Source organism: Lynx canadensis, chromosome D2 (assembly GCF_007474595.2).
Source record: "Lynx canadensis isolate LIC74 chromosome D2, mLynCan4.pri.v2, whole genome shotgun sequence".
Classification (NCBI taxonomy): Eukaryota; Metazoa; Chordata; class Mammalia; order Carnivora; family Felidae; genus Lynx; species Lynx canadensis.
In genome coordinates, this window is record NC_044313.2 from 40,595,104 (window position 1) to 40,613,569 (window position 18,466).

The following is an 18,466-nucleotide window of genomic DNA, read 5'->3' on the forward strand; positions in this document are numbered from 1 at the left end:
TAGAATAAATTTGTTCAATTTGAACGTCTAGATAAAACGGATGGTTTTCCCACAAAATTTAAATGACTGTGCTTGGTTCGAAAAGAAGTTGGAAAACTGAATAGGCTAGTTGCCATGGGGGGGGGGGCGGAATTGAAAATAAAAGTTGTAGTTACTGTAGTTACCACTTAAATCTGTTTCAATGAGTCTCTATCAAGTCTCCAACTCACAGTGTACAAGCAGTATCTTTTCTTCACAGGCTCACCAACGCTTTTTGCCTTTCAAATATTTTGCTATTTTTGTATCGATTGGAATTGTTTCTGATGCTTTACTTTGTTTTTTAATGTGCGCCGTTTGTAATTTTTTATTACTATAAAGTGCACATAATGAAAATTCTTGTGTATATTCTTTTGGCACAGACAAGAGAGTTTCTCTAGGGCAGGGAGAAATTTTATTCTTTTTCAAATTATTTATATTCAAGTTAGTTAACATACAGTGTGGTCTTGACCTCAAGAGTAGAATTTAGTGATTCATCTGTTACACGCGATACCCGGTGTTCATCCCAACAAGTGCCCTCCTTAATGCCCATGACCCATTTTACCCATCTCCCTACCTCCTCTCCAGCAACCTTCAGTTTGTTCTCTATTTAAGAGTCTCTTATGATTTGCCTCCCTCTCTGTTTTCATCTTATTTTTTCTTCCCTTCCCCTGTGTTCATCTGTTGAGTTTCTCAAATTCTACATATGAGTGAAATCATATGATATCTGTCTTTCTCTGCCTGACTTATTTCACTTAGCATAATACCCTCCAGTTCCATCCACGTTGTCACAGATGACAAGATTTCATTTCCTTTGATCACCGAGTGGTATTCCATTGTATATGTATATACCACATCTTCTTTATCCATTCATCAGTCAGTGAACATTTGGGCTCTTTCCATAATTTGGCTATTGTTGATAGTGCTATTATAAACACGGGGGTGCATGTGCTGCTTTAAATCAGCATTTTTGTATCCTTTGGACAAATTCCTAGTAGTGCAACTGCTGGGTTGTAGGGTAGTTCTGTTTTTGGTTTTTTGAGGAACCCCCATACTGTTTTCCTGAGTGGTAGAAATTTTATTCCTAAAACCACAGTGTGCCTATGGCATGGCCATTGTGAAAATGGTGTGAGTAGTAGTGTTACATATTAGGGTTTTATCCCTGGGTGATTGACCCTGATGTTGGAATGGGAGCATCTTCTCTGGCTGTGTTGTCCAAGTTTTGGCTCTGATGCCATGCTGCCCTTGGAGGGAGTGAGAGAGATAGGAACCACTTCTGCCAGCCTTAGGGGGTGGCTTCAGGTGCTACTGGCCCAGAGAGTCCCCAGGTAGGGAGGGGAACAGAATGAACTATAGGGCTACTATCACAGGAAGGACAATAACCGGGTAGAAACAGGATTAGGGGGCCGGGACAGGCCCGGCCTAGGTGAGGTGGAGGGTAAGGGGGGGGAGGCTGTGGGGACAGCTGCAGACAGGGACATGAGGGGGACCTGTGGGTACCAGGAGAGGCAGAGTGAGTAGCAGGTCAAGGCGGTGCTCATTCTCGGATGAGCCGATCTGGGACAGTCTTAAATCAGTATGGGAACCTCTAGGAGTGACGGCAGGCACCGAATCCGGACACTCTCACCTCTTCCTGTGGCCATGGATCTGGCCTGACCCTGAAAGAAGGATTGAAGTCATAGAGGACAACGTGGAGGATTTGGTGCACCTGAGTGGTGGGGGTGCCTCCCCCGGCAGTAAGTCCAGGTTGAGGGGGCTGACTCCACTTCCCCAGAGAGGGGGTGGGAGGAAGAGCAGGGCAGCAGGAAGGGGAGTCGCTCTAGAAGGGAGAGAAGATTTTCCACAAGTGAAAATTGTGATAGAGGAAACAATGGCTAAAAAGAAGTTCTCAGAAGTTTTGCTAGGGGAAGCCTCCGGTGTCCCCGTGAGCAAAGATGATGGGGCGGAACAGACAAAGGGGGATTAAGAGCACGCTTATCTTGAGCACTGAGAAATGCGTAGAATTGTTGGATCGTGATATTTTATATCAGAAACTAAAATGACCCTGTATAATAATTATACTTGAATAAAAAGAAAGAAGAAAAAATATACAAAAGGGAAGATGAAGGCTAGCTGGGAAGGGCACGATGTGGCTTCAGGCGGGCTAAATTCACCCCCTTTGGGGTGGCTTCCAACATGAGGATGGTGATGGCTCTCCTGGATGAGGGAAGTGACAGTAATAAAGGGGAGGAGGGACAGACTGGACACCAGGGCTGTGCCAGAGGCAGCTCGCACCTGGAACCTGCAGCGGGGAGGGGGTTAGTCATGCTCTCAGACATCATCTGGGGCTTGCAGGGGACCCCTCCACTGCCTCCCGGTTCTCAGTGGGGAGCCTGAGTCTGTGCTCTAAAAGCAATGAGGGCAAACAACAAAAGGTCGTATTTAGGCCAAGGCCAAGGCCAAGAGGGAAACCTTAAGTGTAGCGTAACTTCTAAGCCTCAGCTGTTGTTCATGAAATCAGTGTCTCCCAAAGGGAAATGTCTCTTTAAATTAATGATAATTTATAACATGTGCTTAGCGTTTGCCTGGCACAATTTTAAACAAGCGTCGTAGAGCTGCCTTAGCCTTGTCAGGGTGGAGATAATGCCAAGCCCAGGACTCACGCTGGCTTTGTAAGGGGCTCAGGCGATCAGGAGTGGTGGATGGCAGTGGGCGGAGGGGCTGTGGGCTGGGGCTGGGGTCCAGAGGGGCAGGGAGGGCTGTGGGGAGGGCACGGGGAGGGCACTGGGAGGACTCCGGGGGCATTGGTGACGGCCCGGCTTGCCGTGCTCTGCAGATGGATGTGGGCCCTACCTGGTTCAGATGTCCGTCCGCTCTGCAGCTCAGCAGCTATTTGACCTTGGGCAAGTTAGACGGCAAAAGTGCGAGTGGATTGCTCCAGGACCACTAGAAGGATTAAATGATGAAAGGAAATGCCCTGCTCTATGCCTGGTGCACCTGTTGGTGACAGATGCTGGCTCTTTACTGTTCTACAACCTTAGGGTCCAGAAGACAGAAATCTGGGTGGACCTACTCCCCCTTGGGGCAACTGGAACCACTAAGTTAGGCCTCACAGTGCCTGGGGCCCATCACACCCAGCTTCCCCAGCTGTGTTTGTGTCCCAGGCCCTAGTCCCTTGGGCAGCCCCCACAGCTAGAGGCTGCCCTGCCCTGTCCCCAGGCTGGCCCAGGGAGCCTTCTACCCTGCTCTCTTCCTTGCAGCCAAGCCAGCTTGCCCAGCTGGCTTTGATCAGGCTCTCACTGCACCACATTTCTCTGTCTTCACTTGTCCCTGTTCATGTTTCCTTGCAAACAAATGTCATGTCTTTCCCACGGGGCTTCTCTCTAGCCAGTGTATTTTAACCCCGTGCAGACAGGGGCGGGTGTTTGCTCTTCATCCCGGTCCCGTTCGCTGCACCCAGTGAGGCAAGCGCTACTCTGACCCAGAGGCTGATGCTGTCCCCAGGCCCCAGCACTTGCCCACTGGCCCTGGTGTGGAGTGTCCTAGGGATGGATGGGTGGGAGGCATGGGGTTTGCAAGATCTTGCTTGTGGGCCTGCATTTTGTTTTTATTTCACTAGTATTTAAATAAATGTAGAAGTAATTGCTTGTTTTCTTAAATGTTTATTGTGCACAAATTAGAAAATAGCGAACAAAAGGATGAGGGAACCGCTTTTCCAAAGATGTGTGTTGCTCCCATGTGGTGTGGATCATCCCAGACTGTACCTGTGTGTGGGCACGTATACATACATGTACTGTGTTTTATATGACTAGTATCATATGGTATATGTTTTTACTTACTACATTGTGAACATATTATTTTGCTTTCTTCTTGAACTGCATTGTATTTCTTTGTTTAGTTGTCCCATAATTTATTTAATCCAAAGGTTCTCAAACCTTATTAGGTGCCCAAATCAGCCACAGGCAGGCCTTATTTAAACACAGATTTCTGGGGGTGCCTGGGTGGCTCAGTTCGTTGAGCATCTGACTCTTGATTTTGGCTCAGGTCTTGATCCCAGGGTCGTGGGATTGAGTCCCACATTGGACTCTGTGCTGAGCATGAAGCCTGCATAAGGTTCCCTCTCTTTCTCTAGCTCTCCGTCCTTGCCCCACACGCCCTCCCTCTCTCTCTCTCTAAAAAAATACAAAATAAAACACAGATTGCTGGCCCACATTGGAGTGGAGCCCAAGAATTTGTAATTGTAACAAGTTCCCAGGTGAGGCTGACACAACCCAATCAGTTTAGCCCACACTCCTGGCTTGGGACACAGGTCTCTTCTGAGTTTTTGAGTGTAAGCGACCCTGCACTGAAAGCGGGCTAGCAAAATCCTGGGCACATCCCTTCTGAAGGATAAACCTCTAGAGGCAGGGTTTGCTAAGACAGACAGTATCACAGGCTTAAAGCTATTGCTACATGTTGCCAGCAAATTTGTTTCATTTATTTTTCCACCAGAGTATACCGGTTCGGGACTTTGCATTATTCCTCCTCCTCCTCTTCTTCCCCTCCCCCTCCCTCTCCCTCCTCCCTCCTCCTCTTTGCCCTCCTTCCCCTCCTCCTCCTCTCCCCTCTCCTTTCCTAAATAAAATGTGCCTACCACATGTAGCTAATATACTCAAGAAAGGTAGGTTCCTATCCCACAGACTGTGTGAGTCCAGAAAACCTCCCTTACTCCTCTGAGGCTTGGTTTCTTCATCTATTTGAAGGGGAAAAAATACTCTTTTGCCCCATTCCTGGGTTGCTGTGAGAACCATAAAATGATGAATGAGAGTGCCCTTTCTAAATTGTGACCCACATGCAGGTGGGAGGGTCCTGAGCACTTCCCTGAAGGGGATTAAGACACCTATGTATATCCTATGTATATGGGTCTATTTCGGTTTTTTATTTGTTTTGTTTTCTTTTTTTTAGATACCACATAAAGTAAAATCAAATGATATTTGTCTTTCTGTGACTTTTTTCACTTAGCATTATACCCTCTAGGTATATCCATGTTGTCCATCTTGAATGGCAAGATCTCTTTTATTGCTGAGTAGTATTCCATTGCATATATGCACCATATCTTCTTTATCCATCAATGGACACTTAGATTGCTTTCACATCTTGGCTGTTGTAAATAACGTTGTAATATACCAGAGAACAAACTGGTAGTTACCAGAGAGAAGGGAGTCAGGAGATGGGCAAAATAGGTGAAGGGGATTAAGAGGTGCAAACTTCCAGTTATAAAATAAATAACTTATGTGGATGAAAAATACAGCATAGGGAATCCGGTGAGTAATATTGTAATAACTTTGTATGGTGGCAGATGGAAACTATACCTGTTGTGAGCATTGTATAATGTATATAATTATTGAATTGCTATGTTGCATATCTGAAACTTAATATATTTTATGTCAACCATACGTCAATAAATAATTACTTAACTGATTCATTTTAAAAAGATACAGTCTGTATTGTGGAAACTTCTGGAAAGTTAGAGTTACTGGGGGAAAGTTGCCTAAGGGGCTTGTCTTTACAGCCAGAACTTCCACCAGTTGCCTGCAGTTGCCCCCAGCAGTATGATGGTAAATGTTCAACAAGCCCCTCACGGACTGGGGTGGCGGAGGGGTGGGGTAGGAAAGGCCTTGATTTTAGACTTTGCCAAATACCATGGTGTAAATACTCCCTCCAAGCCCTCTTACAAGCTGCCAGGGTGTCATAGGATGTAATAAAATAGGAATTGATGAATTTTAAGTATTACTTTGGTGTTTCCTATATTTATTTGTAAGTTTATTTTTGATAAGGGCCATGCTTAAAAACCGGCTTGCAAGAAGTTCTTAAAAGATTTAACAATTGGCTCTCACTAGCCAGTACGAGGTGGCTTCCGCAGACATTTGATGCCTGTCTTGGCCACGAACTTCTTAAAAATGTAAGTCATTTTTTCACCTTTATGGAGGAATAATGCATATTTATGCTGACTTCACCTTTTACATTTAACTGAGGGCTACACCCTGGCAATCTGAATTACTTTTGGTTCCAAACGTTTGGCATTCATATAGGAAAAATAGTTCAGTACTGGGTTTTGCAAAGATTGAAGTTTGGGGTCCCGCTAAGGCACCTATCTGGCTCTCATGCAGCACAGCCAAGCTCCCCCTGCACACGTGTTGTGCAGAGAGAAAACCAGTAATTTGGGGCAAGCGTGCTTTGTTTCCAGAACCTCATCAGTGAGGCCTTGAGAGATCAATTTTCAATTGCTGCTATTCTCGCCTTTTAATTATCTTAGTTGGGCTTTATTGTGATCAGTTTAATTTGTTGTGGGTTGAATGTTGAGTCCTCCAGTATGCCTGCCCCTTATCGCATTACTGATGTTCGTGGCCCATAATTTTCCAATAAGCGAACTTGAATTTGTGTATACTTTGTGGTTCAAATACGAGCCTTCATATCTCTTTCATTAAGGCAGGTAAACAATATAAATTTTTTTTTTTTTGCCTGTAAAGTGATATTTCAAAATCTATCATGTGCCACTGCCTGTGAATTTATGCCATGTAAATAGCTTACTAGGTGCCGTATCCAATGAAATGATAACTTTGCTGGGTTATCTTCAAGTTTTGGGGAGTCGCTTTAAAACTATAAATCAAAATTAAAATAATACGCATATACTCATAGTGTTCTCTTATAAATAATAAATAATTCATATGTGCTCGCGTCTGATCTTTATCATAGTTGCTGAATTTCTGGCAGCCAGGATGGACTTGGGATGGCTTCTGAGGAGAGTGGTCTTTCCCTTGTGAAGTGAACCAAGTGAGGCTGACCTCCTTCTCACCAACACGGGGCAGGCTCGTCTCTCCTCTCCAGGAGTGGGCGCTCACAGTGCCCATGACCCTGGCTGGTTCACACGACAGAGGGGGTCAGGCAAGCGTCTCACGGCGCCAGCCACCTTCTGTCCATTCCCCGTGCGCTGTGGGTGTGCTAGAACCCAGTTCCGCCTCACCGCAGCCAGTCCCCTGCCTGTGACCTCCTCCCATTTCACCAATCCGAGCACGATGGTCACGTGGAGCAAGGGGAGCCATTAGAAGCAGACCTCCCTATGTGAGCAAAGCCAGATGGGGTCCTGGGAGTGCAAAGTGCAGTTCACTATTTTGGAAGTCCAGGAATGTAATACATGACATTAAGACAATGAAGGGAAAACGTCTCACACAATCATGTCCATTGATGCCGAAAAAGCATTAGACAAAAATCAACATCCTTTCATGATGAGAGCACTCTGTAAACTAGGATTCAAAGGGAACTTCCTCAAGATGAAAAAGGCCATTTATAAAAGCCCACAGCTAACAACATTCTCAATGCTGAAAGGCTGACACTTTCCCTGAAGATAAGGAACAAGACAAGGATGCTGGCCTTCAGCACTTTGATTCAGCATAGACTGAAATTCTTGCCAGGGCAATCTGGGAAGAGAAAGAAACAAAAGAGATCCAGATTGTAAGGGGAGAAGTAAAACTGTATTTGCAGATGACATGATCTTATAGAGAGAAAAATCCAAAGAAGTTCGGGAAAAATGGTTAGAATTAATAAAAGTCAGCAAAGTTGTGTTCGTGTACAATAGGAACAATCTGTAAAATATATTAAGGAAACAGTTGCATTTACATAGCTTCAAAAAGAATGCAATATTTAAGAATAAATCTAACCAAGAGAGGGCAAAAAGAGTGAAACTGAAAGCCCCCCACCCCCATGTGAAGGGGGGCTGGAGCCAGGCTCACTGCCCAGCAGGGGTGTGGCTGGTGGGTGTGGCTGAACGTACTGCCTCACATTTGGGCCCCTAAGTCTTAACCCCTCAGGTTCCTTTCCAGGGCAATTTCCGGTAGGGCTTTCACACAGCCTAACTCAGCCTTCCCAGAAGTCATTCCGGGCAGGCCTGGGATCAGCTACAGGGCTGTGGGTGTTGTGTTGGGGAAGAGACAGTGGCTGGCCTCTCCTGGGACACCTTTACCATGCATTATGCAACTGTATCATGTCACAGAAGAGACACTTTCTCTGAAGGACTGGAGGGGAAGAAGCCAATCTTAAGATGAGGGCCTGCAGTAGAGCTTCTAATTGTGGGTTTGGAAATAAATCATCCCAGTTATCCGTGAGCATACATGCTACTTTCCAGTGGGGATTTCAAATGCCTTGGATGTGAGCTGAAGGCTGAATGGGAGTAAGCCAGCATGCTTAGAAATTGTGGTTAACTTGCTGTTGGCCTTTGGGGTTCTGGGATCTCACCTTTTAAGTTGGAACCATGCTTCTAGAAGGTTCATTCAGTATGGGTTAGCAATTGGTGGCCTGAGAGCTGTGTCCAGGGTGGCCTATGGCCAGCATATTTTGGACAAAGAGAGAGGGAAGACCCAGCCCTTTCCCCAGAGCTCCCAGTATGGCTGTCTAAGAACATGCACCGGGAGTGGCCAGCTGCCAGGATCCTGGAACTTCTGGGTCATCATGTACATGGCCTCCAGCCGGGCTGTCCTTCCTACCAGCTGAAATCATCCTTACAAGGAAGCATAGGTTGGAAGAAGACACTTCTGCATCCAGAAATCTCGCTGAACATTCGAGATCCCCGGAACCGGAGCTAGGCAGGAGGGAGGCAGGACTCTGGGCCCTGGAGCACAGCCACAGACACACCCCAGCACCCAGCCCGAAGGGTGTCCCCCTCCCTGCTCTCTGATGACAGAGGAAGCCTACGCTATTTGTGTGGGCGCCCTGAGGTTAAGGTCAAAACCCTGAGACAGCTCCAAACAAACCACGGAGAAGCAGCAGCCTGTTATTAAGGCTGAAGGGAAAAAAGGCAAAGCTCCCTTCCCCACTTGCTTGGAGAGCCTGAGGAAGCGTTCTTCATATTACATTTCTCTGTGGCTGAGTTTTTCCTTACATGGTCCCCTGACTCACTTCTTTTTAAATAGTTACAAGAAGCAACAGAAAATGGACCAAAAAGAGAGTGCTTCTTTACTCTAATCCTCAAATTGTCCGATACCTTCTGGCACTTTCTCTGCAGCATTGGCACAGGGCTGAGGTCATCAATAATTCCTGGGGACTGACCTTCACTGGGAGAAATTCCCCACTCTGGAGCCCACTCTGCACCTGGCCAGCAGCGACCCAGGCAGCTCACCACTCTTCTCCCTCCCTCGGGTGTTGAGTCTGATTACAGGAGTTCTTTGCAGGGCAGTGGTAAGGTGGCTGGTACTACCTCAAGGAGCCCTATTTTCTAGTATGAAGAAGAAGAGTATTGCCCACCTAAGACATTTTAAAGTTTATTTATTTATTTGGAAAGAGGGAGAGAGAGAGAGAGAGAGCATGCTTGTGCAAGTCGGGGAGGGGCAGAGAGCAAGGGAGAGAGAGAGAAAGACAGAGAATCCCAAGCAGGCTTCACGCTGTCAGCTTGGAGCCTGATGCGGGGCTTGAACTCCTGAACGGTGAGACCATGACCTGAGATGGAATCAGGGGTCAGATGCTTAACTGACTAGAGCCACTCAGGCGCCCCAAGACATTTCATATAGCAGCTCGGCCATAAAAATGTCAGGACTGATGCACCCCTGTAGGCAACATCAGGCTTCTTGGACGAGTGGACACGCACTTTCTGGAAGCTCATGGGCTCTGGGGTGAATGAGCTGACTCTCCCGGTAGCATAGCTTGTGGCACGAGCCAACCTCTGGAGTTCGAAGTGAAGGGAAGCCAGAAGTGGCGTCTCTGGTTCCCACCGTGCCTCTGGCTGGCTTGTTTCCTGTTAGCCTCTTCCCGGCGGAGAAACACAGAGACTGGGCAGGGTAACTTTGGAAGAGAAGTTAAGGCTGGAAAGCACCCCAGGCCTTCTTGATGAGGCTTAAGGTTTACATGCAATGTGTGAGCTGAGCTGAGCTGGCCGGGAGTCAGAGCTCCAAGAAAATGCTGTGTTGGTCCTTTTGGAGTTCTGCACACCAACCCTGTCGGCCACAGCAGTGGAGCACGGAAGTTCTTGGCAAAGCTGGGGAACCAGCTGGAAAACTTCAGTGCCTGGGACGCAGTGGGCTGGGCGGGCCTGGGCCTTAACCATTCTTCCCTCCTTTTCCCGGGGGGCAGGGGAGGGCAGGAACCCTGTATGGGTGGCCTTACTTAGCTAAATATCTGCAGGGAGCAGGGGAGGGGCTGGGAAAGAGCACCTTCTTATGGACAGAAGCAACCCAGAGTCCACATGAGGGTGAAGGATATTTGCGCATCTTTGGTGGGGCTTTGCTCTAAGCCACTTGCTGGGAAGTGACCCACAAGAAAGAGCATCTGGGCAGCATGGAAAACAGCCCTGCCTCTGGGTTTGGGGTATAAGCACCCCACTTCATCCCTCCTACCTGTGCCTCACCTCACCCCTCTGAACTTCAACCTCCCCCTATAAAGTAGGGTTAAAGATGCCTATGTGGCAGGATTGTTGAGCATACATAGATTCTGGAGGAATAAAGGAACGAGCTCACGTGACTTTGGAAAATAGGGTTTTGACCAGAAAATGCAAGGCTAAACACGAACACAAGGGTATAGGGACACTGTAATGTAGTTAGTAAGGTAGTTTCCCGGAGGGGTACAGATGGACAATTCTGAAACTGGTGTATGTGAATACTTTGAGCAAACAAACACAGGAAGGGATGACGGGTAGAAGGAGTCAAACTCCCCATGTTGTCCTTGGGGAACCACAGGGCCCCACCAGGACTGTGCACTACGGTGTAGACACTGGCCAATGAGCTGTTGAACTAGAACATATTTAAACATGACAGGTAAGATCAGTCTATTGAATTACTATGGCTGCATAACAAATTGCCCCCAAACCTAGTGAGAGCTGGATCTTTCACTACGCTCACAGTTTCTGAGGGTCAAGAATGCAGGCAGGGCAGATAGCTGAATTCGGAGGGGATAGCCAGTCTCTGCTCTGAGATGTTTGGGGCCCCAGCTGGAAGATTCAAAGACTAGAAGGCGGAATCATCCAAAGGCTCATTCACTCGTGTACGGGCTGGTCGGCTGGGGACCTTTGCCAGGGCTGTTGGTTGGAACACCTCCGTGTGGCCTTTCTCTGTGGCCTGGGATTCCTTACAACATGGTGGCTGAGTCCAAAGGAAAGTAGAAAGAGAGACACCGAAAGACACATGAACACACAGAATACTCTAGTATTCCACAATTTGGTTGTGTAGCAATTTATGTAACTACCTCTTTCTTTTGATGGATCTTTGAAATGTTTCCCTTCCCCTCCACCCCCCATTATAAATAATACTGCAGCATGCCTGGGTGCCTCAGATGGTTGAGCGTCTGACTCTTGATTGAGGCTCAGGTCACGATCCCAGGGTCGTGGGATCAAGCCCCACTTTGGGCTCCAACCTGAGCATGAATCCTAATTAAGAGTTTCCTTCTTAAGTAAGAGTCTCCCTCTTTCTCTCCCTCTCTCCTTCTGCCCCTCTCCCCGCTCACACACAGGCTCACGCTCTCTCTCAAATAAAAAATAATAAAAAATAAAAAAATAGTTCTGCAACCAACATTTCTCTGTGTGTTATTTTATGCACATAGTACAAAATGCGAATGTTTCCTGGGAAGGAGACAGATGAGTGAAAGGCTGAGTGAAAGAACGAGTCCATTTTTTATTGTAATGGACACTATCAAGTTTCCTTAGAGAAAGGCTCTGTGACCAAGAGAGTATAAAAGTACTCACTTCCTTACACCCTCACTAGCACCAAGTACTATCAGTCTTTTTCATTCTTGCTTGTCTTACGGGCAAAAGCAATACACTGCACATCATGTGTTTTTAATTTGTAGTTTCCTCATTATAGTTAGGTTGAGTTGGGCTGAACATCTCATATGTTTATCAGCCATCTGTAGTCCTTCTCCTGGGAATTGCCTGTTCATTTCCTTTACTGAACTATTCATTGCAGTTTCACTAAAAAGCAAAGAAATGCAAATTGAAACAGCGAGGTTTTGTTTTCTGTTTTGTTTTGGTTTTTTTAAGTGATGAAGTTAAAAAAAAGGTGACAAGGATTCCTGATGCTTGTGATGATTGATAGCACAGAAGTTCAGAAAACCACCCTATCATTAATTAGGGTGTTAACTTCTATTTTCTTTCTATGCATTTTTAATTAAAACACAGTCCTAGCACCATATGAAAATATTCCAAGTTGTTTTATATGAGATGAGACCAATGTTGATTTAAAAAAATGTGAATAAAAATTTTCAGCATCATTTATTGACCGAGTCTTCTTTTTCTAGCAGACTTTTGTTAACTTTATCTGTTGAAAATTAAGATATATAATGTGATGTTTTTCTGGACTACTTTTATCTTCTATTGATCTACTTATTTTTTTGTGTGCTGGCATCCCCCCCCCCTTTTTTTTTATAAGGCAGGTCTCTGGATTTATTTGGTAAGAGAGAGCACAACTTACAGTTTTTCCTGTCTCCACCACGGAACATTGTCTCTTTGTAGGTGCAAGTGTGACCTTTCATCACTCCGTAAAGCTCTGAGGTGTTTTCCTTCATGCAGTGGCCTTTCACTCTGGAGAGGAGTATATTTTCCTAGGTGCTGGCTGTGTGGACAGTGTTGGGGTTACTTTTGGAATATCCGTCACCTTTTTGAGCTGTTTAGATTCGGGGATGCAGAGGAGTAGAGTTAGTGACACTGAGCAGAGGTGGGAGGGAAATGGAGAGAAGTGTTTTGGAGGAAGTGTGTTCCAACACTGAGACCTCCAGGAGCAGAGAGAGACGGCAGGTAGGAAGGCATGCCAGAGTGACTCGGGGCCCGAACCCAAGAATCCTGAGATCATGACTTGAGCTGAAGTCGGATGGTTAGCTGACTGAGCCACCCAGGCGCCCCAGTAGGCCCATTTTGATGTTGGGCGATGGCAGTGCGTGTGCAAACATGTGTGTAGTTAAGGGAACATGGTGTGAATTGTATGTATGCGCGTGTGAACAGAAACGTGTCATTAGGTAAATGTGTGTGTGAATTTGGGTGTGTGTGTTAGTTTATATGTGCATGAATGTGTATGTGTCTGTGTTTGTGTCTGTTTATGTACATTTAAGTGTATGTGTGTCTGAGTATTATGTGCGTGCCTGCGTGAGGATATATGTATTTATATATGTATAAGTGTCTTTGTGGGTATGTTTAAGTATTTGTGTCTCTATGTGTGTGTAAGTGTTTCTATGTGTGTGCGTTTGTGTTTTATGTTTGCGATCCTGACAATAAATAAGACAGGAAAGGGTCCCACCAAGAAATGAGATCTTGGTGAGAAGCCTCTCCTCCCCTCTAGACTGGGTCTCAGTCCTTGCCATGGGTCACAGAACAGACCGGTGTCATCGATGAGGTCACAGAATAAAGCCAGGATCCTAGTAACCACAGGGAGCCCAGCAGCCATTTGGGCTGGGGCCAGCGGAGGACTTCGGCACAGCCCAAGCCAACCCTCACTAAACAGCTGGAGCGCCGAGTCCCCTGGGCTCTGGTGTCCAGTCATGAAACGCCACTTCACAGACCACAGGGGAGAACAATCACCAACAGATGGGACCAGCCTCAGCTTGGCCAGCCCAGAGCCCACGGGGGAGAGTGTGGAAGTGTGCGGTTCAGGTAGGTAAAAAGAGAGAGGGTTGGTTCCCTGGGAGGGAGGTCCTGGAGGGTGAGGGATGGGCACTGGGTCACCCTGCAGTGCTGTTGCAAAAGTGTATTGGCCATAAAAATGGACCAATGCCTGAGGCCATCGTGAGTACATGAGGTGATTTCAGGAGGTACAAGGATGAAAACGTAAAATGTGAATATATATTTTAATACACGTTGGAGAAGCAGAATTGGCATGTCAGCCCTGTGATTTCAGAATAATATAAAAAAGTCCCTTATAATAAATTGATTAAAGTTAATTCAGAACATCAATTTGAAGACCACTATGAAGTGACCATGGGCAGCACCTAAGGGTAACACCAGCTCAACGGTTAGTTAAACTCTGTGCCTCAGTTTCCTAATCTGTCAAAGAGGAATTGTTACAAGGTAATTTCGTAGGGCTTTTTTAAAAATATTAATGGAGTTAAAACATGGCAAGCACTTATATGGTGATGGGGTACAGTGAATGTTTAAGGAGAGGGCGAGATGTTCCCCAGGTAAGAACAAGATACATCACAAATGCTGAAGGTTCTAGAAGGGGGTGCTGGATGACCTGGCCAAAGCACTTTCCATGCTTTTTTAAATTAAGCCTTTAAAAATATTTATTTTGAGAGAGAGTGAGCATGGGGGAGGGACAGACAGAGAGGAAGAGAGAGAATCTCAAGCAGGCTCTGCACTGTCAGTGAGGAACCCGATGTGGGGCTCAAACTCATGAACCGTGAGATCATGATGTGAGCCCAAACCAAGAGCTGGATGCTTAACCGACTGAGCCACTCAGGGGATCTCGCCCCTCACATGCGTGGCTTTTTAAATTGGCTTTACTGAGCTGTTAATTTACACATGAAAGTGTCATCAGTGTGTACAATTTGAAGAATTTTTTGTTAATGTACACTTGCATAACCACCACCATGGTCACGACCTGGAACATTTTGATGATCCCCAAAGGTTTCCTTGTGACCCTTTGCAGTGAGTTCTCCTGCCACCTTCAGCTCCTGGCAACCCCTGATCTGTTCCCCCTCCTTATAGTTTTACCTTTCCTAGAATGACATCTAGAATGTCATCTAAGTGGAATCCTACAGTATAGGGCCTTTTTACCCTGGTTGCTTTCATTTAGAGTAATGCATTAGAGATTCATCCATGTTTTAAAGGCGTATTTTATTTATTTTTTTTTTAATTTTTTTTTTCAACGTTTATTTATTTTTGGGACAGAGAGAGACAGAGCATGAATGGGGGAGGGGCAGAGAGAGAGGGAGACACAGAACCGGAAACAGGCTCCAGGCTCTGAGCCATCAGCCCAGAGCCCGACGCGGGGCTCGAACTCACGGACCGGACCGCGAGATCGTGACCTGGCTGAAGTCGGACGCTTAACCGACTGCGCCACCCAGGCGCCCCTTAAAGGCGTATTTTAAAAGTTCTTATTTATTTATTTTGAGAGGGACAGAGGTAACGCAATGGGGGAGAGACAGAGAGAGAGAAGGCAAGAGAGAATCCCAAGCAGGCTCCGCACTGTCAGTACAGAGCCCGATGCAGGGCTTGAAACTCACAAAACCATGAGATCATGACCAAGCCGAAACCAACAGTGGGCGCTCAACCCTGAGCCAGCCACCCAGGCACCTGGAGATTCATCCATGTTTTACATATATCAGTAGATCATTCCTTTTTTTATCCATGAATAAGCTTGCACTGTATGGATGTACCCACAGATTTGTGTATTCACCAGCTGATGGTCTTTTGGGGGTTTAGTCAAGGTTTTGGTGATTCCATTCATACATTATTTGATCCTCACCTCGTACCCCCAGGAGGTAAGCATCCTCATCCCCATTTTATGGGGAAACACAACACAGGAGCTGATGGTACCTGCCCAAGGACTCCTGAGCCTGCGCCCTTCCGGAACCCTGGAGGTGGGTTGTGGCACTGATCCCTGCGGGGACGCTGATGAAAATGTCCTTCCATTTCCCAGGGACCGTGGAGAGAGAGAAGACGTCTTCACGGTCGGGGCCGGCCATTCCCCACAAGGAGAACGTGTGCTTGGCCCACAGGGCTCCTGCGATGCTGAGCTGGAGCGGCTCCTCGTCCTCCCGGTCCTCCTCCGAGTATCAGTCTTACTCCCAGTACCAGTCTTGCTACTCCTGCCTGTTCGACGACGAGGACACGGCCCAGCGAAGTGTGTGCGCCTTCTACACCCACGTGCAGACGGTGCAGGGCGTGGCCGTGGCCTGGGAGACCGAGTCGGGCTTTGAGCCGGTCAGCCGGAAGCCCCGCATTCACGAGGCCGAGTTCGTCAAGAGGCAGAGGAGGAAAGGCTCCTCCTTTGAGATGGCTTCCAACAGCGACCTGTGCTGGGAACTGGAAGCCAGCAAGAGCCACTGCTGCCCAGAGCAGGATGACGCGGAGCTGCTGGGGCCTCTGGAGTGCTGCCCGCAGGAGCTGCGGGACACCCCGGACTGGCTGGTCACCACGGACTACGGGCTGCGCTGCGTGGCCTGCTGTCGGGTCTTCCCCACGTTGGAGGCTCTGCTCAAGCACGCCCAGTATGGCATCCAAGAGGGCTTCAGCTGCCAGATCTTTTTTGAGGAGATGCTGGAGAGAAGGCGGGCCCGGGGCCAAGTCCGGGAGCAGAAGCTGGAGGAAGAGGAGGAACAGAGCCCTTCAGAGGGCAGTGAATGTTCGCGGCCCCAGGCCAGGGCGCTTCCCTCGTAGCGGCAGCAGGAGCAGTGAGCCGGAGGTGATGTGCCCAGCCCTGCCCTCACCTCTGGCACGTCGGTGGCTCCTTCCCCAGCCAGCAGGACCAGAACTACCCCGGCAGGGGGGAGAAGAGGAGAGCCGGGGGGGGGAGAAAGCAAGTGGGAGCCAGAGCTGGCAGGGCCGTGACAAGGGGGAGAACCCTTCCAAAGGGCACAGCGTTTCAATCAGAGTCCATTTCGAACCTGAATCCAAAGAGGGAGGGCTTCAAGTGTTTCTGACGATGGGTACAAGATCTGAAGCCCGCAAGTGTGTGGCCACAGAGATTTTTATTTTTTGCATGACCCACAGGAGAGCCGACTGCAAATGAAGCTTCTGCCCTATATTTTTCATTGTTAGGAACCTGCTATATGCCCTAATTCTATGTCTTATTTTAGTGGGATTAAACTTGATTAACTCAAAACTTAAGGCAATAGCTAAAGGGGTGAGCCATGCTATGAGGTTGGGGCCATAGGGAATTGCCATTTCTGTAGGTTACACACCAGCACAGACACCTGGAGACAGGCAGGTTCCCAGAGGTAGAGATGGGGTCTGGATAAGTCCTGCTACCTATGAGCTCATAGGTCAACACTATGTTTTAAAATGTTTCTACAGTATTCATCTGCACCCTCCTATCTGTCCCCAGCTCTGGGGGCTGCACCGACTCAAGAAAATACATGGATGGCTCCCTGTGTGTAATGCACACTGATGAAACGTGTAGCCCAACCTTCCAGCGAGAGGCAGGACAGGCAGTCGCAAGACAAGGGAATGAATCACATAAAGGAGGTTTGGGGAGCTCAGTGGAGGGGCCCCAAACTCAGGCTGGTTGATGAGGAAGCAAAACTTTCCGAAAGAGGTGATGTTCACAAAGGCTTAGAGGACAGGTAGAATTAGTAAGACCAGGGCTTCTCACTCCTGGAGCTGTTGACATTTTAGACTGAATAATTGTCTTCATGTGTCTACTGTAGGAGGTTCGGCAGCATCCCTGGTCTCTCCCCACTAGATGCCAGTAGCATCTCCTCCCCTGCAACTGTGACAATTGAAAATGTCCTAGACATTAACAAACATTCCCTGGAGGCAAAAATCACTGCTTGGTTGACAATCACTGAGCTAGACAAGAATGAGGATCTTCAGAGAAGGATTGGCACAATATGTTTGGGCAAATGCCAGCCACTTGGCCTGGCTGGAATGCTGGACACATTTCTCCTCTCCAATGCTTCATAAAAATTTAGCACCTGCTATGTGCCAGGCACTGTACTGGGCACAGGGAACAAACAGCGAATAGGCATGGATTGTTCCCTGTGTAGCTTGCAGAAAGCTGGCAAAAATAGACTGTATGTATACATATTTAGAAATAATTACAGAAGCACTCATTTCATGACCTTTAAGGCCCTCCATGGCCCGGGCTTTGCTAACTTCTCCATCACCATTTCTTAGCATTTGCTGCTTCCCTTGCTATGCTCCATTTCCATTAGCCCTCCTTCTTTCCTTAAAAGCTCCAGGCTTTCATACCTCAGGGCCTTTGCACTTGCTCTCTCCTCTAAGTGGAGTGCATTCATTCTCTGTCATTCTTCTGGCTGACTGCTGACCCTTTGTTCATCCTTGAGGCTTCAGCCTTGTCACTTTTTCAAAGGGGACTTCTCCAATCATACCACCTGGTGCGTGCCTCATTCTAAGTGCAGATGATTTTAAAAAAAGAAGTGGCATGATCAGACTTATGTCATTCTGGTTGTATGTGAAATATGGATTGGTGCAGTAGCAAAAGAAGAAAGGATCAAGTAGCCAGATCACTTAAGAGGCAGTTGCAGAAATCCAGATATAAGGGATAATGTGGTCTGGACAAGGCTTGTCACAAGCCAAGAGGAAGTGAATGGATGCATTCAAGATGTATTTGGGGAATAGATCCAAAGCACTTGGGGATGGGTGGATGTGGGGGTGGGGAAAATGGGCTTGTCAGGATAGACTCCCAGGATCACAGCAGGAGCAAATGGTAGATGGTTGTTCAGTAAGTGATATGAAGAACTTTGGAGAAAGATCGGCTGTATGTGTGTGCTTGCGTGTGTGAGAATGTGCATGTGTGCATGTGAGAATGTGCATGTGTACATGTGTATACATGTACAAGTGTCT

The 18,466-nt window shown here is 47.3% G+C and overlaps 1 protein-coding gene across 1 annotated transcript; it reads left to right on the forward strand.

Annotated features, from left to right (window-relative positions):
* Nucleotides 1–13,329: 13,329 nt before the first annotated feature.
* Nucleotides 13,330–16,318, forward strand: FAM170B (family with sequence similarity 170 member B). Its single transcript, XM_030334424.2, has 2 exons — nucleotides 13,330–13,591; nucleotides 15,579–16,318. The coding sequence occupies exons 1-2, from the start codon at nucleotides 13,330–13,332 to the stop codon at nucleotides 16,316–16,318; spliced, it is 1,002 nt and encodes a 333-aa protein (XP_030190284.2).
* The last annotated feature ends 2,148 nt before the right edge of the window (nucleotides 16,319–18,466 follow it).

Bases quoted from the DNA above. Each gene is read 5' to 3' on its own strand.
- FAM170B (XM_030334424.2), top strand. From the start codon at position 13,330: ATGAGGTCACAGAATAAAGCCAGGATCCTAGTAACCACAGGGAGCCCA. The intron at 13,592-15,578 runs GTAGGTAAAAAG...TCCATTTCCCAG, and splicing joins TGTGGAAGTGTGCGGTTCAG to GGACCGTGGAGAGAGAGAAG.